At 36.9% G+C, this 27,102-nt stretch overlaps 1 protein-coding gene across 1 annotated transcript in view; it reads left to right on the forward strand.

Annotated features, from left to right (window-relative positions):
• The first annotated feature begins 2,057 nt into the window (after positions 1 to 2,057).
• LOC306851850 (mitogen-activated protein kinase kinase kinase kinase 5-like) overlaps positions 2,058 to 27,102 on the forward strand; it is a 27,652-nt gene continuing 2,607 nt past the window's right edge. Inside the window, exons 1-29 of the mRNA XM_079388317.1 lie at positions 2,058 to 2,299; positions 10,181 to 10,238; positions 10,321 to 10,411; positions 11,219 to 11,283; positions 12,074 to 12,129; positions 12,217 to 12,264; positions 12,926 to 12,968; positions 13,055 to 13,127; positions 13,616 to 13,747; positions 14,290 to 14,352; positions 14,431 to 14,512; positions 14,824 to 14,937; positions 15,460 to 15,541; positions 15,618 to 15,676; positions 16,044 to 16,096; positions 16,181 to 16,225; positions 17,258 to 17,306; positions 19,096 to 19,258; positions 19,422 to 19,522; positions 19,759 to 19,800; positions 19,889 to 19,967; positions 20,049 to 20,125; positions 20,201 to 20,261; positions 20,343 to 20,445; positions 21,488 to 21,546; positions 25,345 to 25,448; positions 26,147 to 26,324; positions 26,412 to 26,480; positions 27,066 to 27,102. The exon at positions 27,066 to 27,102 is cut by the window's right edge and continues 53 nt beyond it. Of these exons, the coding sequence (XP_079244443.1) occupies positions 2,204 to 2,299; positions 10,181 to 10,238; positions 10,321 to 10,411; positions 11,219 to 11,283; positions 12,074 to 12,129; positions 12,217 to 12,264; positions 12,926 to 12,968; positions 13,055 to 13,127; positions 13,616 to 13,747; positions 14,290 to 14,352; positions 14,431 to 14,512; positions 14,824 to 14,937; positions 15,460 to 15,541; positions 15,618 to 15,676; positions 16,044 to 16,096; positions 16,181 to 16,225; positions 17,258 to 17,306; positions 19,096 to 19,258; positions 19,422 to 19,522; positions 19,759 to 19,800; positions 19,889 to 19,967; positions 20,049 to 20,125; positions 20,201 to 20,261; positions 20,343 to 20,445; positions 21,488 to 21,546; positions 25,345 to 25,448; positions 26,147 to 26,324; positions 26,412 to 26,480; positions 27,066 to 27,102 (2,282 nt within the window). The 5' untranslated portion in view covers positions 2,058 to 2,203. The remainder of the gene's footprint in view (positions 2,300 to 10,180; positions 10,239 to 10,320; positions 10,412 to 11,218; positions 11,284 to 12,073; positions 12,130 to 12,216; positions 12,265 to 12,925; positions 12,969 to 13,054; positions 13,128 to 13,615; positions 13,748 to 14,289; positions 14,353 to 14,430; positions 14,513 to 14,823; positions 14,938 to 15,459; positions 15,542 to 15,617; positions 15,677 to 16,043; positions 16,097 to 16,180; positions 16,226 to 17,257; positions 17,307 to 19,095; positions 19,259 to 19,421; positions 19,523 to 19,758; positions 19,801 to 19,888; positions 19,968 to 20,048; positions 20,126 to 20,200; positions 20,262 to 20,342; positions 20,446 to 21,487; positions 21,547 to 25,344; positions 25,449 to 26,146; positions 26,325 to 26,411; positions 26,481 to 27,065) is intronic.

Raw genomic sequence — 27,102 nt, forward strand, 5'->3', positions numbered from 1 at the left:
ACTGAGACATCCACTGGATCTAAACATGGAGCAGAAATTCTGCATCTCAACAGGGTTCTGCTCGATTCTCAACTGAACTTAAAATTACGTTTAAAGTACAATTCTGTTATGCAATTTGAGTTTAATTTGAATTGAGGCAGCAATCATGCAACATTAATTTAACAAAATAGAATTAAAATCAACTGAAGTTCAAAGAAATACATATAACTGTCTTTTAAATAAAAACTAAATTGGAATGTGGATTTGATAAAACCTTGATTTAAAGTTTAGATTTTTAATAGGACTAGATAGACCTTGATAAATAAATAGATAGGACTTAGAGCTTAAGTGTTAAGAGCATCACAATTTGAAGGCAATAGTTTTTTTTTTTTTTATATTTTGTTAATATACTGTATAATATTTAAATAGTAAATTGTAGTCATTAAAACCAAATCAAAACTTCTTTCGTGTCTACCAATTTTTTTCTGGTATATCTGTGCGAGTTGTAATGGTTTATACATTAAAAAAACACTAATTAATTATAAGATGAACATGCAACATAATCAAAATAGACATTATATGGTGACATACTGTAAATAGTAGACAGTGTATAGTGTGTTTTATGATGTATAAATTCCAGTGGTTCAGAACTCTTGTCTGATTTTGTTGACATATTAGAATTAAAGGTTTTTCCACTCCATAAATCAGAAAATACTGTCAAAAGTCAGAATTTTTTAAAACATTTTTTTGCCATGTTTCTATGAATGAAAATGTTGTATAAATCATTGTGAATGATATATGAACAAACCCCTCAGTAAAAACCTTTAGAATATAGAGAGGAATAAACCTCTAAGTGCTGGTGTCTGTAAGTGCTGCTGAAGTGGAGAAACAAACTCTTAAAACATGTATTGCAATTTAAATCTACAGACGCTAATAGAAAAAGTGCAATAAAACAAACACTTAGATGTGTTTCGGGGATTTTTTTCCATACACTAGTCTGAAACAACATTTCAAGCTAAACTTCAAATCTAAAAATTGACCAAAGCATGAATAAAAAGTAAATTTGACAAATTATTACAAATAAACAGCAAGTAACACATTAAATTAAACAAGAAATGTTGATGTAGAAAGACTGAAATAGTATTTTCTTGCAAAACGTTTTTGTATTATTTACTGTTTAATTTTTTACAGTTTATTTAAAAGAGTGAAAGAGTATGTATTATTCCATGCTGAACAAACGATGTGTGATTGTGTGCTGATCCTGCACCGCCTCCTGCTGGTCACGATACAGCATCTCCATTCTGCTCTTTCTGATTTCCACAATCAGATTCAGCTCCACATCTTTTTTAATATCTGATCAATCTGTTGCTGTTAGAAGATTCCCACAGATATCAGAGAGATGGACACTGGCTGAGTCCAGAAGCTCCAGTGAAGCAGCTGAAGCTTGGTTCAGTTTCAAGGAGTTCAGAGATCTTCATCATCATGAGTGTCAGGAGTTTCTGTGTTCTGCTGCATTATTATACAGGAAGTACAGTCAGGCTGCACAGGCGACACACGCTGATGCACTGCAGCACTGAACACACACACACACACACACACACACGTTTGTTTCTGTGAATTATGGGGACTTTCCATAGACTTCTATTGTTTTTATACTGACCAAACAATATTTTCTGTCCCCTAACCCTAAACTTACCCCTTACAGAAAACCTGTTTGCATTTTTACACTTTCAGATAAACATAATTTACTATTTTTAATAATTGTTTTGGGGACCACAGGCCATTCTCCACAATGTCAAAAATTTCTGATTTTACTATCCTTGTGGGGACATTTGGTCCTTACAATAAACTAAGAAGAATAAACTAGTACACGCATACACACACACCTGTATCTCTCTCTTTCTTTGTCTTTTAATATTTGATTCTCACACACACAACAAATACTTTAAACTAAGATACTTTCACACTTGGGTTTTATGTTCTCAAACTCTCTTTCTCTCTCTCTCTCTCTCTCTCACACACACACACACACCCTAAACAGGAAATAAAGCGAGATGTAAATGAGGTGAGACAGAGGAAGAGGTTGTGCATTCTAGAGTGTGAGTTGAATGTGTGTCAGTTTTCCTGCAGCAGTGAACACACACACACACACACACACGCACAAACACACACACACACACACACACACACACATGATCTGAGCACTGCTGTATGTGTTTGTGTGATGATGGACGTTCTGGAGATCTCCACACGAAACCCTCAGGATGACTTTGAGATTCTGATGCGGGTCGGTGGAGGAACGTATGGAGAAGTTTATAAGGTACCTTGCTCTCTTTTCTCACCGTTTCCCTCTTTCTGTTTCTCAGTCTGATTCACAACTTTTAAAGGCAGGGGTTTATAAGAGGTGTGTGTGTGTTTCAGGCCTCTGGTGAGGTATGTAGGTATTTAGAGCAAATAGTTTTGTGTTGTTTCTGGTTATTCACTCACTTTCCGTGTGACATGAACCACAAACGAGAAACATTCAATCTGTTAATCATAAATATGCAGTTTGTTTCCCCTCCTCTCTCTCTCTCTCTCTCTCTCTCTCTCTCTCTCTCTCACTCACTCTCTTTCTCTGTCTTTCATTTTTAAGGCTGTATTCATCCTTTGCCTAAAAATGTGTGTATCTACTTTCACACTAACTCAGAGATGTGGATGTGTGTGTGTGTAAATGTTTAACCATATTGTGGTACAAATTTGAAGTGAACTAAACCTGGAATACCAAAAACACCCCAAACCTCCTTTTTGGGATGTTAAACAGTATATGAAAACAATTGAAGCTTTTAGAGAGCTATATAAATGTATGTGATTATACACAGAAAAAATTTATTTTGTTGCTTAGTATTCATGTCTTATTTTCAAGTACAAATATATACACGTTCTTAAATCATGACACATTTACTTGAGAAGCCTTCAGATAAGTCTCATTTTCTGAAAAATGTCCCATAATGAAGTGAGTTTTTGCTTAAAAGAAGAACTAATATTTACCAATGAGGTAAAAAAAAACTAATTTCTGACACCATTTTATAAAACAAGCCTTAAATATTGTCATTTTGCATCTCAAGTAAATGTCTTGATTTAAGAACATTTACATACTTAAACTGGAAGAAGAGACAAAAAAATACTGAGAAAGAACATCTTTTTTTATTTTTTTTTATTTTTTGCAGAGCATTTACCTTATTTTATTACCTTTTTAGGAAGAAATTTGTAAACTAAGTGCATCTTACATTCATTGCATTTGTTGCATTCATGCATCTACAAAAAATGCAGAAGCTTTCTGTGAGGGTTATGCTGTAGCATTCATAATTAGATAAACACGACTCTCCATTTAGAGAGGTCTGTAAATGTGTGTGTGTTTATAGCTAAACTTTTGCGTTTGTCCCAAAACCTCCTTTTGGGGGCATCCTCGTTTGTAAAAACATCAAGTGAAGGGTTTTTTGTGAGGGTTTGTGTGTAAGGATTAGGTTATCATATTTATAACTAGCTGTGTATAAAACAATATCGGTGACATTTTATGCTATGTCCCCATTTAGAGAGAGAAGTGTGTGTGTGTGTGTGTTCATGGGTCAAAGCACCACATCCGGTGTAATGTCTCAGGCCTGCGAGGAGGCCACACTGAGATGGAACGGTTAGTGTTAATCAGCATCAGATCTGCCAGACTCAGAAGTGTGCAGGGCTGAGAACAGGAGTGTGAGGTCTCTGGAGAAGCAGATGTGATTCCTGTCATTAGAGAGCTGCGGTGTGTTGACCGTAATGACCCTGTAGAGAATGAATGGTGCCAGAGCTCTGTTGGCTCATGCTGATTTACTGTAAAGCACGGCGCGTCTGTAGAGGAGTGTGTGGTTGTGAATGCGCCGCATTGCTGCTTCCTCTTTCCTCTCAAAAGCACCTTTGTGTGTGTCGATGTTTCACCTGTAGAGCTGATAAAACACTCCAGCGTGAGCAATCATGGATCAACAGCATACTCCTAAAATAAAGGTGCTTCACAATGCCTTTTTTTGTCTAAAAGAACCTTTAACATCTGAAGAACCTTTCTGTTTTGTGGCAAAAGAGGGTTCTTCAGATTATAAAAAGGTAAGAAAGAGATGATTCTTTGACTGAATGGTTCTTTGTGGAACCAAAAATGGTTCTTCTACGGCATTGCTGTGAAGAACCTGCTAAGCATCTTTATTTTTAAGTGTAGAGCATTTACATACAAAATACAAGATTTGATGAAGTCACTTCTGTCATTATTTACTCACTCAATCCCAATGACTTTCTCCTGTCGAGCACAAAAGCAGATGTTTAGGAGAATGTTCAAGCTGCTCTTTTACATACAGGCAAAGTGAATCTAAACCCATACGCAAAAATATATATATTTTTTTTCTGTCCAAAATATACATTGTAAGTAGTGAAGTTAAATTAAATATATTTTTGAAATTGAAAATATATTTAGTTTCAACTTTCATATACCAAAATATATAAAAAAATGTAGGGGCAAGAAAAATACATTTCCAGTCTTACTGTATATAGACTATTCTACATGCAAATTTGGATGGAACAGCCTATGAGAGATCAAAACTAGATTTATGTTGAATTTTTTGTTTAAATTAAATTTTTATAAACGTGTTACATGCTCATGTTTTTATAGACAACAAATACAGTTTTTCTTCAAATGAGAAATGTGAATGTAGTTTTGTGGATTGAAAATATATGGAGGTGACATACATTTTTAAATGCTTTTTAAAAATACTCAAAAAACACATTGCAAGAAAAAAAAAAATATATATATATAAACATATTTTGAAACATATTTTAGCACAAGTATTTTTTTAAATATATTTAACAGCTATTTGATTTGTATTGTTGCTGTATGGGAATGGATGCTGTTGACGTCTGAGAAGGAAAAAAAACACCTTATTAAAGTCGCTCATATGCCTCGTGCTCCATATTCGAAGTCTGCTGACATTATACGATCATTTGCACGCTTTTTTAAAACATCAGGCGTGTAAAAACCAGTGATGTTTGACACTACTAAGGTGAACCTGGTAAAACATTTCTGGAGGGGAAAAATTTGACTTAAAAAGAATCCCCCAACTGACAAATTGGGGGAAGTCGTGGCCTAATGGTTAGAGAGTCAGACTCTAATCCAAAGGTTGTGGGTTCGAGTCTCGGGCCGGCAGGGATTGTAGGTGGGGGGAGGGAATGTCCAGCGCTCTCTCCACCCTCAATACCACGACTGAGGTGCCCTTGAGCAAGACACCGAACCCCCAACTGCTCCCCGGGCGCTGCAGCATAAATGCTGCCCACTGCTGTGTATGTATGTTCACGGTGTGTGTGTGTGTTCACTGCTGTGTGTGTGTGTGTGTGTGTGTGTGTGTTCACTGCTGTGTGTGTGGGTGTGTGTTCACTGCTGTGTGTGTGTGTGTTCACTGCTGTGTGTGTGTTCACTGCTGTGTGTGTGTGTGTGTGTGTGTTCACTGCTGTGTGTGTGTGTTCACTGCTGTGTGTGTGTGTGTGTGTGTGTGTGTGTGTTCACTGCTGTGTGTGTGTGTGTGTGTGTGTGTGTGTGTTCACTGCTGTGTGTGTGTGTGTGTGTTCACTGCTGTGTGTGTGTGTGTGTTCACTGCTGTGTGTGTGTGTGTGTTCACTGCTGTGTGTGTGTGTGTGTGTGTGTGTGTGTGCACGTTGGATGGGTTAAATGCAGAGCACGAATTCTGAGTATGGGTCACCACACTTGGCTGAATGTCACTTCACTTCACAAATAGAATGAAAGCGAGTGACGACAGAAGTATTTCTTAAAATACAGTGCACTAGTCATATGAACTACTGCTCTGATGCTTCTGTAGTACAGCTTATTCCCCTCCATCGCATGTAAAGCAGCATGTTCACATGCATTAGATTCAATTCAACCTTTTTTTGTCAGAATATAAACCTTCATGTCCAATCATACGACTGTTAAACAGCATTTTAACAACAGTCATTTACATTTAATATGTGTCCGTGGAGCCCAAAAGCATCATAGCGCCATCAGTAACACAGGTATATCTGTAGCAACAGACAACAATACATTGTATGGATCATAATTATACATTTCTCTTTTATGACAAAAATCATTAGGATATTAAGATCATGTTCCATGAAGATATTTAGTAAATTTCCTACCGTTAATGTATCAAAACTTCATTTTTGATTAGTAATATGCATTGCTAAGAACTTCATTTGAACAACTTTAAAGGAGATTTTCTCAATATTTAGATTTTTTTGCTCCCTCAGATTCCAGATTTTCTAATAGTTGTATCTCAGACAAATATTGTTCTATCATAACAAACCATACATCAATGGAAAGATAATTTATTCAGATTCTCAGTTTCACAAAATTGACTCTTATGACTGGTGGTTTTGTGGTCCAGGGTCACATATGTCAAATAATATGTCTAATTTCATTCAGAATGTCATTAACTAAAATCATTAAGTTCAAATATATCAAATAATGTCTAATTCAGAATATCATTTTTTTTTATTGTGCCTAGTTCATTCTAAAATGTGTGAATTGAATGCATGAGGGGTTTTAAATTCTAAAATACCTAAAATATGAAAATCATATTCATCCATCATCTATCTATCTATCTATCTATCTATCTATCTATCTATCTATCTATCTATCTATCTATCTATCTATCTATCTATCTATCTATCTATCTATCTATCTATCTATCTATCTATCTATCCATCCATCCATCCATCCATCCATCCATCCATCATTTTGTTGTCAATAAATGTTCTATAAATGTAAATTTATAAAATATGAAAATCATATTTTAACTTTTTGTCTCAAGAATTTGGATCTGTGAATATGTTTTCAAAAGCACCACTCTTTAACATCAGGGCTGATCAAATCTGTTGATCTGTTCCTGACCTAAAGAACCTGTTTGACACCAGTGGTGCTCACATGACAGCAGGTAACCGGTTCATCTGGTTACACATCAAGAAACCTCCAGGCTTATCTGCTATCTCTCAGTCTGAACATACAGACACACTCATGATAGAGAGATGCGGGAACAGTGTGTGTGTGTGTGTGTGTGTGAGAGAGGACAGGAGGCGGGGCTGTGGTAGAGTTCCGCCCCCGCAGAAGAAGACCCGCCCACACACTCTAAAGGTCAGCTGTTGAGACACACAGACACTCTTAAAGTGCATAAACACACATTCAGAAGACGTTTAATTCTCATAATGACTTTAATCCTGAGCTAATGAGATTCTCTGTCACTTAAACTAACGGTCTTTTTCTTGATGAGAAGCTCTTTCAGAGATGAGTCTCTATCCTGTTATTCTGTAGCTTTTGGACATCATAAAATGTAGAAAGTCAAGCTGTTTTTAAAATAATTATTTGTGTAATCATGATGTAAAACATCTGAAAAGTTATTTAGTTCAAGATCAGGCCAATAAATGTAAGCATTTACAAAACAAAATCTATGAAATGGAAGTCCACCCTCAAAATGAAGGAATAAAGCAATAACAGTTTGATTTTAAAAATTAAAACTCATGTTCCTTTGTCTATTTATCAAGTCAAGCTTATCTTGTAATAAATTATTAATAATATAATTTAACATCTTTTGTTTTCATATATAGATGTAAAATGTAAATTATGTAAATAGATTCAAATACATTCAAATATATGAAGATGTTCTATTTACTTTTTAAAGTAACACATTATTGATATGCTAATATATCACTGAAACTGATTTATTTATTTAATTTATTGATTTATATTTTAAATTTGACTACAGAAATATTACAAAATATTACAAAACATCACACACACACACACACACACACACAAACACACAAACACACACACACAAACACACACACACACACACACACACACACACACAAACACACAAACACACACACACAAACACACACACACAAACACACACACACACAAACATACACACACACACACACACACGGCAGATTTATAGAACATTTATTGACAACAAGATAGAGGCCAGAGACCGCGGATCGAATCCCGCTCGGAGCGTGGTGGAGTAGAACCGCAACAGAAGGATGGATGGATGGATAGACAGACAGACAGACAGACAAACATACAGACATAGATAGATAGATAGATAGATAGATAGATAGATGTGTGTTCTTGTGCCAGGTGTTTGTCATTGAGGAGAATGCAGAAGTGAGAGTTGATGATGGTTATCTGTCGCTTGAGTCTTTCTCCGAGCGTTGAGAGGAAGCGTCTGCTGTTGATCATGTTGAGATGAACAGACTCCAGCATTTCTCCTGCACTTCTCTGTCTGTGTCTGCTGTAGATGGGTCTCACAAACAAACAGCACAGAGACACGTTCAGACCACAGCCAGAAATGGTCACAGATGGTTTTTAGAGAGAAACAGACCTCAGAGAACATAAGAGTTTATTCACACTGACGTCTGAAGCTTCGTTCTGATGCTGGGAATGAATCACGTGTGAAGCAGCTTCACTGAATGATGGATTCATATGCTATCTCATCATATACTGTATGAATAAAAGGCCTGTTTACTGCTCGTGTGTGTGTGGGAGTGTTTGTGTGTGTGTGTGAGTGTGTGTGTGGGAGTGTTTGTGTTTGTGTGTGTGTGTGTGAGTGTGTGTGTGGGAGTGTTTGTGTTTGTGTGTGTGTGTGTGAGTGTGTGTGTGGGAGTGTTTGTGTGTCAGATCACGTCAGGAGTGAATCTCCGAACAACTTTCCACTCTTCAAATCAAGCGTGTTTTTCCTCCAGCGTGTTTATGAGAGTACAGTGTGTTATTCTGTTCGTGTTTGCTGTGAAAATGCAGAAGTTGAGAACCGTAGAGTTTATTTTGGTACTGCAGAGAAGACATTTTACAGCCTTTCTCAGGCCTTTTGTTCCTGAAAATAATATAAATTATATGAATATAAATATAGACATGTAAATACATGTAAATATTTTCAAAATATATACTGTATGTGTGTGTATTTATATATACATAATAAATATACACAGTACACATTTTGGAAACAAAAACTTAATTGTGATTAATCATTTGACAGCACTGATATATATATATATATATATATAATTTAGGGTAGATTTCATATCCATTGACAATAATTCTATATTTTTTCAAGCACTGTACTTCAGAAATATAATATTTTCTTCACTACATCATGCATACTATAATCTCACACATTTATTTTGTGCCCTCAGTTTTTCATTTTGCTTCATGTCCCTTAAATTACAGTTTTTTTGTGTGATGTCTGCTTTTTAAATTGATAAAAATAATGAATAAAAATGTTAAAATCAAGATTATTTATATTAAACTTTTCTACAATTAAAATATTTTAGAAAAAAAGATTGTTTAAATTAAATTTTCTTTAAAATAATACAATACTGCATTTCACTCATGTGTCTAAAAATTCAGTTACTAACCAAACACTTCAAAACTAAACGATGGTTTATCACAAAGCCATGTGACCCGCATCATTTCCTTCTGTGGTGAACATTAGAACAAACTGTGGTAAAGGTCCTCCTATTTATTGTGGTATTTGATCTCTAATAACTGATTGTCAAGGAGTATATTAATTGCTCATTAACTATGTTAGGTACATTGTTATGGTTTACAATACGTTTATGGGGTAACATTTTATTTACATGTGCTTACTATTATAACAACAATAAATCATGAATAATTACATGCAAGTAACCCTAACCATATACATGTAGTTCATTAGTATTTAAATGTATAATTACACTGTAACAAGGACACCTTACAATAAAGTGTAACCGATTATAGTTTTAATTTAACTCCAGCACTCTCTATTCTAACTTTATTTTATCTATTTGTTTTCTTTTCTTTATTATATAAGAAATCTTGTGAACTGCGTTAAGCTACCTGAGTCTTGTTATAGCACTTGTGTATCTTTGCTCTTTTGTTGGATTTGATTGCTTCTATTGTCTTCATTTGTAATTCACTTTGGATAAAAGCGTCTGCTAAATGACTAAATGGAAATGCAATGTAAATGTAATTCAAATAAATATTTGAGGTTAACCTGATCAAAATAACACTTGGTTGCCATTGAAATGTTTTGTCAAAATTGTGAAATTATGAATCAGTCCATTCAGTTAGCATTGAAACATAGTTGATAAACTGTGTGTGTGTGTGTGTTTTCAGGCTCGCAATAAACAGAATGGGGAATTTGCAGCCATTAAAATCATCAAAATGGAGCCTGGTAAGAGCAGTGTTTAACAGACTGACCTGTCTTCTGATCGTTTTAATCATGATGAGCCTCTCACAGCCCGTCTGTCTTTCAGAGGATGATTTCTCTGTCATCCAGCAAGAGATCGTGATGGTGAAGAGCTGCAAACACAGAAACATTGTGGCCTATCACGGCAGCTACATCAGGTCAGACACTGGAAACACACTCTTACAAATAAAGATGCTTCACGATGCCACAGAAGAGCCTTTTAGTCTAAATGGTTCCATAAAGAACCTTTAACATCTGAACACCTTTCTGTAAAAGCTTCTTTGTGGCGAAAGAAGGTTCTTCAGATTATAAAAAGCTAAGAAAGAGATGCTTCTTTGACTGAATGGTTCTTTGTGGAACCACAAATCTTCTGTGGCATCACATTGTCTTAAACATTGTAACACATTTGAATTTGTTCGTTCACTAGATGCTAAATATCTCAGGACAAAATTACTCGGTTCTGAGTTTTGATTGGCAATAATATGTAAAAGATTACTGAATAAGTTTAAATCCTCAAGAATAGTGACATTCAAGCAAATGTGTAAAGATGAGACACGACAACACAAGAAATCAACAAGATTTAAAAGATTAAATAAAGTCAGCAAAACAATAATGCTGTTACAGTAAGTGCATTGTATATATAGCATATATGCTGGGAAATCAAAAACTCAGTGTTCAGAGTCTGTGTTTGACTAATTAGGAAAACATTCGGGGGGAAACTGTTTCTCTAACATGCTTGTTTGTGTAGCGTCATGGAATTCACATTTCTTTTGATTACTTTTCTGACCCGTAATCTTGAAAATATACTGCTGCTATTTTTGTCTGTCGCTGAAATCAGAATCAAACTCGGATGAGTCTCATATCTGGAAAAACAAGAGCTTGAGATCAAGTTTGACTCTTAAAAGAATGACAGATGACAGATGAATGGATATGAATATGAGTGTAATGATAAGTGTGTGTTGCAGGATGAATAAACTGTGGATCTGTATGGAGTACTGCGGTGGAGGATCTCTGCAGGACATTTACCACGGTAAACAGGCCTGTTGTCTCTCACACCACTGTTTTTACTCGTTAGCTTGGTTTCCTGTTGTTCATGACAGTGGCGTGTCATAAAAACATCTTCAGCCTCTCAAACCCTTTGGGTCTCTAAAAACACTGCGTGTGATCAGATGATATAATGGAATATTCTTTATTTAAATGTTGCTTGGAAAAATGTTTAATTCTGTCAGAATACAGAGCAGTCAATGGAGAAAGATGCTTTTGCATCCAGATGGTGTAACTTTGAGATTGATTCATTCATTTATATTTTAATCCACTCCCTTCATTGTAATTTATTTATTTTAAATCTAACATTTCTAAACCATCTTCATTCTATTGTTTAATTTTAATTATTTTATCTGTCTTTTATTTTTATTTATTTTATTTATACATAATAAACATACACATATATATTATGTACTTTATGTAATAAAACTTTTATTTTGGATGTGATTAATTGTGATTAATCATTTGCCAGCACTAATTAATTAATTAATTAATATTTATTTATTTATAAATTAATGATGTATTTTATTTTTATCAACATTTTTATTTTAAAAATTTTTTTTATATATTTTTTTTTCTTTCTTTTTTTTTTATTATACTGTTTTCCCCAAAACTCCCTTCAATACTTATTCAGAGGCCTTTCTATCTAGGCTGATATTTATCTCACATAAATAAACATATGATGTCAGTTTACAGTATTTCTCTATAGTGTATCAGCAAACATGGTTGTGTTGAGTATTTTCTGATTGTGATTGTGATGTGTCTCTGTGTGTTAGTGACCGGTCCTCTGTCTGAGCAGCAGATCGCTTACATCTGTCGAGAGATGCTGCAGGTGACAGACTCTTCATGTTAAACATACACACAATTATAACACAACACACTTCTGTCATGAGACACATGCTCTCTCTCTGTTTGTCAGGGTCTTGATTATCTTCACGGACAGAAGAAGATCCACAGAGACATCAAGGTAAAGTCACACACTTCAGTCGCCTCTATCACCAGATGATTACATTTTGATTACTTTTCTAAATTTCTAACGAATGTTTTCGACTGTTAGTCATTTTGAAACATGTAAAGCAGGCAGGGTTAACAATATTACTCAACACTGATTACTGTTAGAGTTTCAGAATCCTTCATCACTTGAGTGAAGATTATTATAATTTATTTTTAAAGCCACAAAATCAGAACTTACTTTGAGATTATTCTGAGGCTAAATACTGATTTAAAACCAGCTATGATATTGTTTTTGAAATCAAATCTTTGCACAGCTACGACCAGAAACACTGGACTATAACAATGCATTGGAAAAACAGTTAATCTTAAAAAATAAAGCATATACATAAACCCAAATAGAAAATAAAACAGATATCAAATAAGCAATTCTGTCCTAAACTCCTGAAACATTGATGTCTCGTATTTTAAAGTAGTCAATACAATTTATTAAAGAATTCAATCAAATCTGTGTGTGTGTGAAAATATTCAGATGTAACCCTCTTTGTAATCATTAACATTTTCATAAGTAACTGTAATTTAATTAGGCCTACAGTAACTGTAACAGATTACAGTTGCATTTATTTAGTAATATAATGCCGTAATTCCATTAGTTACTCTGAGTTTGTGTTTTCCAGGGTGCAAATATTCTTCTGAATGATCATGGAGAAGTCAAACTGGGTTCGTAGAGCGACTGAAAACCATTAAACCTGTATCACTGCATCTGTCTGTGTCTGACGCTCCTCTGTCTCTGTCTCTGTTTCCAGCCGACTTTGGCATCTCGGCACAAATCACAGCCACGTTTGCCCGTCGAATGTCCTTCATTGGGACGCCGTATTGGTGAGATGAACCTCGTCATCTGTTTATGCTTCATTTTAGGCTTGTTTCAGAGTTCTGGCACACTTCAGCTAACAAGAAGCTTCTACTAAAGTTATGAAAACGTTATTTCTGAATGTTCTGTGAACAGTCAAAATGTCGTGTTCCCCTGGTTTGTGAACATTGTGGAAATGTTACGTTTAAATGTTTTCTAACGTTCTGAAACAAATAGTAACATTTAGAAAAACAAGATGTACGTCCAACTAAAATGTTTCAGAAAAATGTTCCATGAAAGATGTATAAATAATATTTTGTGCTAAGGTTTGGAGAACATTATTACAGTTTTTTCAGCTGCTTACACACATTTTCAAAACTTTGGCTCTTTTTTTTTTTAACTTTACACACAAATCCAAGAATTGCACACTTTGAATGCGATGTAAGTCACCAAATGCAGATAGAGTTCCTGATGATCAGACAGGTGGTTCTGGTTCTGAGCGTGTGTTTGTGCGCAGGATGGCTCCGGAGGTGGCCGCGGTCGAGATCAAGGGTGGATATAATGAGCTGTGTGATATCTGGTCTGTGGGAATCACAGCGATTGAGCTCGCAGAACTACAGCCACCTCTGTTCGATGTTCATCCTCTCAGGTACACAACAATCAAACTGATTTAAAGGAATGGATCACACAATAATGAAAATGATCTGAAAATGTGTTCAATCTCAGTTCATCTGAGATCAGGATGAGTTTGTTTCTTCATCAGGTTTGTATAAATGTGTCTCTGCATCAGTGTCTCAGCAATGGATGCTCTGCAGTGAATGGGTGCCGTCAGAATGAGAGTCCAAACAGCTGATAAAAACATCACAATAATCCACACCACTCCAGTCCATCAGTTAACATCTGGAGAAGACAAAAGCTCAAACAAATCCAGCATTTTTTAACTAATATACCATAGAGTCCATAATCCATAAAAACTCAAAACAGCTCTAAACAAAGCAGACTCTGTCAGTGACATATTTCTACAAATCTGATGAAGAAACAAACTCATCCTAATCTTGAATGAAATGAGAGTGAGCACATTTTCATTACTGGATGAACTATTGTAAGCTGCTTTGAGACAGTCTGTGCTGTATAAAGCTCTGTGACTCGTCTCAGATGAAGACCAACACTGTTTGTTCTCTGGTTTCTCAGAGTTCTGTTCCTGATGTCCAAGAGCGGCTATCAGCCTCCCAAACTCAAAGACAAATCCAAATGGTGAGAGACTGAGATATTCTTTAGTAAAGCATCAGAATCTGAGCTCAAACTGATCTCTGGCTCCTCGTTGTATTTCAGTTCCACCGCGTTCTACAACTTTGTGAAGTCCATGCTGGTCAGAAACCCAAAGAAGAGACCCAGCGCTAAAAAGATGCTGACGGTACGTTTGCCAGCCATGTGTGTTGTGCTAGCTCGTGTGTGTGTGTGTGTGTGTGTGTGTGTTGTGCTAGCTCGTGTGTGTGTGAGAGTGTTTGTGTGTGTGTGTGTGTGTTGTGCTAGCTCGTGTGTGTGTGAGAGTGTTTGTGTGTGTGTGTTGTGCTAGCACGTGTGTGTGTGTTGTGTTAGCACATGTGTGTGTGTGTGTGTGTGTGTGTGTGTGTTGTGCTAGCACGTGTGTGTGTGTGTGTGTGTGTTGTGCTAGCACGTGTGTGTGTGTGTGTTTAGCTGAACTCGTATCATGTCTTGTTGCAGCACTTATTTGTGACGCAGCCGTCTTTGAGACAAGAGTTAACCCTCGAACTGCTGGACAAAGTCAGACACCCTGAGAAACTCAAAGACTTACACATGGATGATGAAGATTTGGAGGTACATACACACAAACACACACTTATGGGAAAGATAAATCTCAAAGTTGGTTAGACTGCATCAGGAGACTGAGATGTTTCTCCTGAGAAAAAGACCTCAGTGTCTCCTCTAGAGGTTCAGAAGAGATCTGCTCAGATTTGAAGAAGTATGCAATTAAAAGTCAGAGATCTCAGTTTGAACTCAAACCCGCTCATTGTAGGTCTATACTCTTACTACAGTATTTGACAGCCTCAGAATCATTTGTGTCTATTTTTGGCTAAGATATAGTAGAAGGAACATCTGAGACAATGCGGAATGTCTTTAAAGAGCAGAGCAGTAGCACAAAAGTGTTTGAATATCAGACTGAATTTCACATTTGTTAAGCATATTTTATCATTAGAGGACTTTGAAAAACCACATAAATTGAGTCATGAAGAGTGCCCTGTTTATTCTTGAATGAATCAGTGTTTTGAACAACTCAGTTGATTGAATGATTCAGTGACTCACTCATAAAGACAGTCCATCTGTGTGTCTTTCTCTCAGGTGATCGTCCCACATTCACTCAGAAGAATTCACTCAATCAACCGACACAACCGGGCCGAGAGAACGAACTCAGACATCAGCTGTAAGACTCTCAAGTGTGTTCATGACAGATCCGCACTCATTATTTCTTTATTATAAAGCTGATTTCTGTGTTTCAGTGGAGCAGATTTACACACAGAGACCATTCGCTGGCAAACGAGAGTCTCCAGAAGGAACGGTTAGTGTTTGTGTGTTGAACTTCTGAGAGGAAGCTGATAAAAATGAGCTCAGTCTGTCTAAAACAAAAGATAACTGGCTATTTAACAACCAGGGATGATATGTCCCAACACATCTTCCTGTTGTGTTGACCACTGCATGACCACAGGGAAAAAAGCACTTGTCAAACCACTTCATGGGGTCCCTAAATAACTAATTTTCTTCTTTCTGTAGTCATTATCATTAGCTGTGTAGTTGTGTTCATAAGTTTACACACCCCTTGCAGAATGTTCATAAGTTTAGTTTAAAAATAAGAAGGTTTGCATTTATTTTTATTGCAAAGCAGATGTTGTGAGCTAACATGTGCTGTTGTTGATGTGATGGTGTAGTTACAGTCATCAGGAGGGCAGTGGACGAGTCCTCCCATCATTTCCAGAAGAAGGTAAGAGCCGACATCACATTTATTCACTCGTCCGTGACATATACAGCCCATGTGCTGATGATTTCTCATAATAAACTCTTACAGGGATGAGAGCGTGGACACGGATGACGATTACGACGACGTGGAAATGTAAGTTCTTCTCCTCTTCTGAAATCATAAACACACATTTATGCATTTGGCAGATTTACTGCGTTCAAGCTTTTAATGAGTTGCTGCATGAAGCGAATCCATATGATCAGCACCAGCTAAAGACCATCTAAATCACGGCTTTCTCCATTATTATTATTATTATTTATATATACTATTATTCTACTTATTACTATACTTTTATTTTTTATTTATTTTTTGTTTTCTTTTTAATCTTAGCTTTAGTAATTTTGTTATGTATTTTATTCATTTTTATAATTATATTTTAATTTCCATTTTTGTTTTATAAATATAAACCTAAATCCTCATGATGAATGTAATTAATAAAAAGACTAAAATGTTGAAATACATAATAATAATACATAAAACAGAAATGTATACATTTTAATTTTAGCTTAATGAGTCATTTTATGTGCTTTTGACATTTTTATTAGGTTTATATATATATATATGTGTGTGTGTGTATATATATATATACACACACATAACTACACACATAAGAAATAGAAGTGAAAGCTTTCACTTCTATTTCCGTTTTAATAATTCTATTACTTTAAACAACATTTCAAGGTTTATATTAAATTAAGGTCGTTTTTATCTAATATTTATATTTAATTTCAGATTCTCATTTCAGAGAAGTTAATTTAACAAAAAATACAAAAGTAATTAGTTTTAGTCAACATTAACAACACTGGTTTGCTGAATGATTAGAATCCTTTTAGGCAATCTATTTATGATTTTAGCCATAAACACAGAGGTCAGGTGTAGATTAGTAAAGAAACAACTCTCATGAACTGAACAGAAAAGAATCAGAGGTCCGTTCACTCACAACATGATTGATGTCATTGAGTGAATACGAGAGAGCTGTGACGGTGCGTATGTTAATGATATCTGTGGTTAATCATGCTTCTCATTTTCTCCCACAGACCAGCGAGGTACAGTATAATCTACAGCACAGATGAATGTCTTCATGAATTATGAAGATCTGACGGAGCGTGTGTTTTCTCTCTTCAGTAACACACTGCAGTACAGCGATGACGTTCCTCCTCCTCTTCCTCCCAAAGTGAGTCTGTTCACAGATTAAACTTCCGTTTCAACAAAACACATCCGGAGGGAAATATTACTGAAAAGTTTTTTTTTTTTTAAAGAAAGAAAAAAATTTACTGATCCCAAAATTTTTAATAGTAGTGCATATTGTAACACAATTTATTTTGAATAATCACTGTTCTTTTTAACTTTCTATTTATCAAAGAATCCTGAAAAAAGTATCACAGGTCCCAAAAAATATTAAGCAGCACTATTGTTTTCAACATTGATCATAAATCAACATATTAGTGTCAGGCGTGGGTGAATGGATAGAGCGAGGACTCAATTGCTGGAGGAAAATAGGGCTTTATTATAAAATAAACAAACAAAAACTACCCCGTAGGGGAAAACACACTGGCAAGGCAAGGCCAGGCAGGACAGGACAGGGCTTCACAAGGGTAAGGTCGACGACGAACTGGCACAGGATTGTCAACACAAGGAGATTATAAAGGGAGCATATGAGGAGGGTAATGAGGTAACAGGTGGGGCAAATTAACCAATAATCAGGAAACAAGGTGGGTGTGGTCAAGACAATTGACATGAGAGCACATGGCACATAGAACCAAACAAGACCAGCCATGTGCTCAAACAAAACAAAAACACAAGCACATGGCCAGCAAAACAAATCACTAGCCATGTGCAAAACAGGACAGGAACACGCAGCTAACGAGAAGACTCATAGGTCGAAACCGAACCGCGTGACAGAAGACAGGAGTGCCGGGATCCGAACACCACGCCCCAACATGAACCAGAGCACGCAGACAGAGAGCGCGCAGCTCCAGCACACTCGCAGCCACGCGCTCACCAGAAACAAGACAAGGAGGGAGCGTCAGGGCTCCGTCACAAAACCATGAATAAACTAGACCGAAGTGACACAACCCTGACAAGTAGAATGATTTCTGAAGATCATGTGACACTGAAGACTGGAGAAATTATGCTGAAAATACAGCTGCGCATCACAGAAATAAATTACATTATAAAGTATATTAAAATAGATTATTTTAAATTGCAATTATATTTCACAAAATTACAGTTTTTTTCTGTATTTTTGAGCAAATAGATACAGCCTTGATGAGCAGAAGAAACTTCTTTAAAACATTAAAAATTGTACTGATCCCAAACTTTTGAATGGTAGTGTATATACAGCCAAACCAGACATTATTCAGACACTAGATATAATCTCTGATGATTTTTACTAGTGGCTGCAGGACTCTATGGCCTGGTTTCACAGACAGGTCTTAGACTAAGCCAGGATTTGGTAATTACATTTCAATTAGGTGCATTTAAGTAATTAAAAAAAAATGTGCCTTAGAAAAAACATTGCTGGTGTCCCTCTAGAGAGAAAATAAAGGCACTGATACATTTTATGATCAGTCAGAGCAAGTTTCTTTCAGTTGAAACAGCTCAGAATTACATTTTAGTCTGGGACTAGGCTTAAGCCTTGTCTGTGAGACACCAGGGGTATAGTTCATTTCTGTAAGTGAGGATAGCAAAGTAAACTGTAACATATAATAACCAAAAATTCTTCATACAGTGGACTACCAGTAAAACTGATACAAATTTGGACCATGTTTTGCTTCACTGTTTTTGCTTTAATTGCTAATGCAAGCTTTTTACACATTTTTCTCATATTTTATTACCATTTTCTAAACTGCAAGGAATAAACTGTGATATAATGTGAGAAATGTTGAAGGTGTCTGAATAAATTTTGGTTTGACTGTATATACATAATGTTTTCTATATAAAATGTATGTGTGTGTGTTCAGCCGAAGCAGCGCAGTAGTTCAGAGGAGAGTATGGCAGCTGAGGACGATCACAGTAAAGCTCTGGGCATCAGCGTCTCGGCCCCTTTATTCAGAACGTCCAGCGGAACACACACACGACCTCGACCTGTTCCACGACCCCGATCCGTGCGCAGCGTCAACTCAGGTTACCATCACACACACATACACACAAACACATAAACAAACACACACACACACACACACACACACTGTTCTCTCCCAATTCACCAGCATAACAGTCTCTGTGTGTGTGTGTGTGTGTGTGTGTGTGTGTGTGTGTGTGTCTGTTTATGTGTTTGTGTGTGTAGATCCGTCTGCGTTCTCCAGCTTCCACGCTGATCCTCCAGCAGACCTTCAGCCTCCTGAACTTCCACCTAAGAAGGACAGAAGACGCAGACAAGCTCCTCAGGTGCCTTTAGTTCTGCTTCATCTCAGATCAGAACACAGAACTTCTTCACTTCTCCTGATCGTCCACTAAAATGAAGAAGACTCTATGAAATCTGTTATGGGTTATTTTGATCTTGTCATCTTCACACATGTAAGATGTGTGGGTTTGATGCTCTGAGGTCCACAGGAAGTCAGATTTCATGTGTGATACAGATATCAGTTTGACTCACTTTGACTTGTTTTTTGGCTCTTGTTCAGGACCCGGTCGAGTGTGTCAGTCCAGTGGTCAAGAAACCACCGGTATTTATCTTATATTTGCAATTTATTTTACTTCTGTAATTTGACCTATTTATATTATATTATATTATATAATCTCTCTCTCTGACAGATTGTCTTCAGGAAGGTTTTTCACGGCTGTCCTCTGAAGCTGAACTGCTCAAGCTCATGGGAGCATCCCACCACTAAAGGTAAAGTCTGAATCTTCTGCTGGAGTGTTTTCTGAGTGTAAACCGTAACGTAATCAGTCACACTCCTGCTGTTGGCTTTAGATCAGCACCTGATCTTCGGGGCGAATGAGGGGATCTTCACACTAAACCTCAACGGTTCTGAGACGACCATGGAGCTGGTGAGAGAGCGTCACACATCCAGATCGTTCCTCATCACATTCACTCTCCATTAATCAGCTTCTGCTCTTTCCCAGCTGTTCCCGGGCAAGTGTGTGTGGCTGTACACCATCGGCGGCGTGCTAATGTCCGTCTCAGGTGAGGAACACACTCCTGTGATGATGATGGGAAGTGTGTGTGTGTTGAAGCTGAAGGACTGATGGAAGTTTTGTGAAACAGGGAAGTCGTCGCAGCTGCACTCGCACTCGCTGAAGGAGCTGTACGAACAGGCGCGCAGAGAACATCGCATCGTCGCCCTGCCGACACACAGACTGTTGCCACGGTAACTGCCTCCTGTTGTCACATTGTATGAATTTGAGTTATGAAGCAGCGTAACACACACACACACACACACACTTACTGCAGCAACAGCTTCACCGAGGTGTATTTGAGTCCGACCACACCTGCAAGAAAACTGAGAAACCACTCACTCACGCACACACACACACACACACACACACACACACACATACACACACAAACAAACACACATGCGCACACACACATGCACACACACACACACACACACACACACACACATTCACAGACACACACACATACACAGACACACAAACAAGCACACATGCACAAACACACACATGCACACACACACACACACACACACACACACACACACACACGCAGACACACACACATACACAGACACACAAACAAACAGACACACATGCACAAAAACACACATGCACACACACACACACACACGCAGACACACACACAGACACACAAACAAACAAACACACTTGCACAAAAACACACATGCACACACACACACACACAGAACTGCAGAAACAGGTTCACCGAGGTGTGTTGAGTCTGACCACACATGCAAGAAAACTCAGAAACCAAGTCAAGTCAATTCACCTTTATTTATATAGCGCTTTTAACAATGCAAATTGTGTCAAAGCAACTGCACAATATCAAAAAAGGAAAATAGTGTGTCAATAATGTAAATTATTGTAAATTAAGGCATTTCATTATTGAATTCAGTGATGTCATCATCCAGCTCAGTTCAGTTTAAATAGTGTCTTTGCAATCAGGTCGACGATATCTCTGGAAATGAAGTGTCCCCCCCCCCCCCCCCCCCACACACACACACACAAACAAACACATGCAGAGCATCCATCAAACTTAACGGAACTTTGTTGTGACTTAGTGACCCAAATAAAGGCAAACCAAAGGAAAAACACACAACCACACACACACACACTCTCACACTCTCACACACACACACAGACACACACACTCACACACACACACACTCACTCACTCAGTCTAATCTCGCTCTTCTCGTCGTCTCATAACAGGAAGTTTGCAATCAGCACAAAGATTCCAGACACAAAAGGATGCAGGACGTGTTCAGTGGGTGAGTCGAGAACTCCTCATCACTTCTATCTTAACCAGTCCAGACAAACTCTGACCGCTTCAGAAAACCTCCTTTAATACAGGTTTTTCAGCTGCTCACACATTTTCAAAACTTTGCCTCTTTTTTTCTAAACTTTACACACAAATCCAAGAATTGCACACAAAATTATGGAAGCAGAACAATGACAATAGTTTTTGAAACATAAAGCATGCTGAATTCCACAAATCAAAACAAAAGATGCATTGCAATTAACAGTGCTTGCATTTGAATGCCTTGTATTTCCAGGACTTGCATTTTTAGGTCCTGAAATTTAACATAGTTGTTTATTTAAGCTGTGAATATTTCAATTCTAAATATTTCACACACATTTTCATAATTACAAATTCAATAATTCATATTCACCTTACAGAATTCACTTCCAAAATATTCTGTCTGTTTAAAAACACGATGTATGATATTCGACAGGCAAATTTCTGTCATTTTATTTCGCTTTTTGGGAGTCACAAGATGCTAGGGCAAGTTTTGTATTGTTTACAGAAAGGTGCGTTCTCATCTTTTGTTCTGTTAATTAACATGTTGCGTGTCTGTTTTTCTTCAAAGCACCAGCTTGCCTAATGTTGGTTTGATTGCTTGTGTTAGATGAGGAAATAAATAAGTTTGTCTTCCTGATGTTGTAGATTAATGCGGGTCCGGTTTGGGTCGTGACTCTGTCTTTATGTCAAGCGGTTCTGGTCTGGTAGGCTACAGAAATAAATGAGTGCTGCTGTGGGATAACGGGTAACGGGTCGGTGTTCTGTTAAGTACTGCTGGTGCAGGACCCGTGCAGGACTCTGCTTTAAACCGCTTAGCGTCTCTCCGTCAGAGATGTGCGCATTTACAGGTATTTCCCTAAACCGCCACACAGCTCATATATTTTTCAGCCAAGGGTGAGAACGTAATGATTACGAAAACGATTATTTATTTTTGTTTATTATTTTATTTCAGTTCGTTTTTCAATAACTGTTGTTAGTTTCATTTCGTTTTAGTTTTTCAAATCTTTGGACATTTTTATTTTATTTCAGTTTACGAAATAGTTTTGTCATCAATCGTTTTCGTCTTAGTTTTAGTTTTCGTTTACGAAATAACCTTGCAGCACAGTCGCTGGAGAGCAATCCGACACACGTCAGCATGACATCAGAACAAGGCGGAGTAACTCGGACACTTTTTATTTATTTATTTTAAAAGATGTTTATGGTAACTATTATTTATTTGTTTTTCTTTTTATATTTCTTTTTTGTTATTACTATTATTTAGGTATTTACTGTTTTGTAGTCTGGTTGTGTATGTATTTTATTGCTTTCACTATTTCCCTTGTGAATGTTATATGTTTAATAATAAAAAATAAAAAACTCGGACACTTTTCTAACCAGCATGCATCTCGCGGTGATCAACGCTGATGCAGATTTTGCTGATCTCAAACAAGCCTATTAAAAGACCAAACTCAGATCTTACTGATCATGCAAACAGATGAGGATATAAACACAAGCTACTGAACGCGCAAAACCACACGTTCATTTACAGTAAATTAATCATTTACTCAAACTGAATAAATAAATATTGCAAATATCTGGCCTTAGACAATACTTTCCCCTCTACACAAATAGCCTATTTTTAAGAAAAAGAATTACATTTTTTTACAGTTTCACCAAAATGTAATTTTCCTGCTCCAAATGTTGTGTTACTAGTGACCAGACTGACTTACTACAGTTGAATTTTTGCCAACATCTTCCTCACTGTACATGCAGTATAGAATTATTCTTAAGAAATTACTGTAATTCACAAAATTTATTTTTTTTTGCTCCAAAGTTTTTAGTACATTCCTAGTGACTCGACTGACTTACTATAGGTGAAATTTTGCTAATACCTCGCTTAATGTACATAAAGTACATCGATATTTTATACTACAACCTTTGGAACATGAACAATCCCTTTTTGGCGTCTTACAGATTTTTTTTGTTTTAAGTAATTGTAAATTGCACATACAGTAAGGGAGATATGGCAAAATGTCAACCCACTACAACCTGTGGTACATGAAAAAAAAAATCTTTCCAGGGATTTTTTATATGTAAATAATTGTGTACTGTACATATATAAAAAGGGCGGTATTGGCACAATCTCGTCTGTAGTAAATCACTATGAGCAATACAAGCTTTACAATTTGAAAGCGTGTTACTTTAAATGTTAAAAGTCATTTTAATTGAAATACATTGGACGTTTTAACCCAGTCGGTGGAATTGTCAGACGGCTCCTTTGGTGCGATAACGCGTCAATGCTGTCTCCGGTTTATATTTGCAGCAACATACACCTAGGTGGTTTTGAACTCCTTTTTTATGTCGATATAAAGTGGTTGCTTACTGTTAAAACTAATCGTGGTATTGATATATTTGTAGGACTGTCGACTCTATAGATCAGTGGTAAGGGAAAGCAATGCAAAGGCAGCACGTTTCGTTCTTCTGACCTCATTTGCTTGCCTGTATATTGTCTGCATAATCATCAGTAAAGTGTGTTCTGAGATCTGAGGTCTTGTATCACTGTATTAGTTTTATTACTGAGGAGCGTTACGCGTCATCGGGGAATGCTGGAGTGTGACGGGGAACCCCAGTATTACAGCACAGTCACACAAGCCATGATACAAAGTTACAGAAACTAAGCAACCGACATAAAGAATAAAAAATAATCAAAAATTCAACTTAGAGCTTGCTCCATTTCTGCAAATCAGTTTTTGTGAATGAATGGCCTTCATCAACAGCGGCTTGCGCCACCTGCTGGTGAGCGGCTGATCAGCTGGAGATCATGCATCGGTGCTCTACTGCTATTCCTGCGGGTCCCGGATGTGCAACGCCAAATTTTCTGCCGAATTTTAACCACTGAATTTGTGGCAGCGAATTCGGAAAGTGAAATAAAATGACAGAAATTTGCCTGCCGAATATTATACATCGTGTTTTTAAACAGACAGAATATTTTGGAAGTGAATTCTGTAAGGTGAATATGAATTATTGAATTTGTAATTATGAAAATGTGTGTGAAATATTTTGAATTGAAATATTCACAGCTTAAATAAACAACTATGTTAAATTGCAGGACCTAAAAATGCAAGTCCTGGAAATACAAGGCATTCAAATGCAAGCACTGTTAATTGCAATGCATCTTTTTATTTGATTTGTGGAATTCAGCATGCTTTATGTTTCAAAAACTATTGGCATTATTCTGCTTCCATACAAAATGCTAAATGCCTCACATCTCTTCCAAAATGAAGCACTGCATTCAAAATATCACAAACACATCTCAAAAGCAAACATTTGCAAACACCTTTGCCGTAATATTATATTTTTGGATATATCATATACACAGTTATTCAAAACCCAAAGCTCTTCTTCCATGAGCTCCTGTACATTTCTGTACAAGATTGAAAGTAATTGACAGAAAGATGTTGAAAAATACAAAGTAAACATGAAAGCAAGATTGAAAGCAAACTTTTTTTACTGTAAGCATTTGTGTTTGTGAATACATCAAGCATGTGTAGTTGTGTAGATGTGTGTTTATAGGCCTATTCAAATCAAACACGAGCGTCTGTTTAATGGATTGACTGGTGTGTGTGTGTGTGTGTGTGTGTGTGTGTATGCGTGTGTGTGTGTGTGTGTGTGTGTGTGTGTGTGTGTGTGTGTGTGTGTGTGTGTGTGTGTGTGTGTGTGTATGCGTGTGTGTGTGTGTGTGTGTGTGTGTGTGTGTGTGTGTGTGTGTGTGTGTGTGTGTGTGCAGCTCATAACGCTCAGAACGGCTGTGTGTTTCTGTGCTGTGCGCTGGAGTCCAGCGTGGTTCTGCTGCAGTGGTACGAGCCCATGCACAAGTTCATGCTGATCAAGGTGAGCCAACACAATCAGCCCTGACCTTTCACATCACATCACTCGCCCACCCGCCACTCACAGAATTGTCAGCACGTCGTCCTTCTGTTATATTTTTTTCACTTCAGTCTCACAACGCATCACAATAATCAGCGTATCTTGTTTTCTGTCGTCTGTGAATGATAATCAACAATAGTGCATTAAAATGTTTGTGTAAACACCTTTTGTTTAATGTACATTACCATTTAATGTTTCTGAAAGAGTCTCTTCTGCTCATCAAGGCTGCATTTATTTGATCCAAAATACAGTAAAAATAGTGAAATATTATTATAATGTAAAGTAGCGGTTTTCTATGTGAATATCTGTTAAGTTGTAATTTATTTCTGTGATCTGCAGCTGTATTTCCAGCATCATTACTGCAGTCTTCAGTGTCACATGATCTTCAGAAATCATAATAATATACTGATTTACTGCTCAACAAACATTTCTGATTATTATCAATGTTGAACACAGTTGTGCTGCACAATATTTTTGTGGAAACTGTGATACATTGTATTTTTCAGGATTCACAGATGAATAGAAAGTTCAAAAGAACAGCATTTATTTGAAATAGATATCTTTTGGAACATTTTAAATGTATTTACTGGCACTTTTAATCAATTTAAAGCATCCTTGATGAGTTTCTTTCAGTCCTTCACATCATCTGTTCTGTCTCACAGCAATTTGACTTCCCTCTGCCGACGCCGCTGCGTATGTTTGAGATGATGGTGGTTCCTGATCAGGAATATCCTCAGGTTTATATCCGGGTGAGCAGAGGATCCGGGCCGTCACACCCGGTTCAGCTGGACTACATCGACCTGAACTCAAACACATCGTGGTTCGCTGATACTGGACTCGGTATGGATCCACACACACACACACACACTCAGACAGTCCTGAAGAATGTCTCATGCATCTCTCTCTCCATGTGTGTGTGTTTCTCAGAGAACCGCTGTGCTGACAGAGTTCAGTTGAATCAGCTGGACAGCGACACACTGCTGGTTTTGATTGACAGTGAGTATCATGTGACCGTGTGTGTATATATATATATATATATACTGGGTTTGGTGTCATTGTTACAGTGTAATTATACATCTAAGTACTGAGTAATTTTATTTAGCTAGATGTAAGATTAGGGTTTGGCTTAATTACTTTTGGGTTTGGGTTATTTGCATGTAATTATGCATAATTTATTATTATTATAATAGTAAGTACATGTAACATGTAACTAAGACACCTTAAAATAAAGTGTTACCATATACTGTTTGTGTATAATCTCTCATTCTTGACTCATTATTATATAAAACATGTATTTACAGAAAGTTATATACTGTATATATGTATTTCTTGTTCTGTTTTGTTGCAGATTGAATGCACATATAAACACATTTCACACTTGTTTTTATAAAGTATTGTCTGTGGTGATGGATGTGACACAGAGCTGATGTAAACCACCCAGAACATTCCATTAATGGCCACAGAAAGTTTCTTACATAACATCTGTCAGTGGAACATTCCACACACACACACACACACACACACACACACGCTCATAGGCCCCTTATATGATGATGATGATGTTTTTCTGTCGGTCATCAGACTCTGTTCATACGGTCACTCTGAACGGATCGCCTAA

The sequence above is a fragment of the Barbus barbus genome (genome assembly GCF_936440315.1).
Source record: "Barbus barbus genome assembly, chromosome: 31".
Taxonomy (NCBI): Eukaryota; Metazoa; Chordata; class Actinopteri; order Cypriniformes; family Cyprinidae; genus Barbus; species Barbus barbus.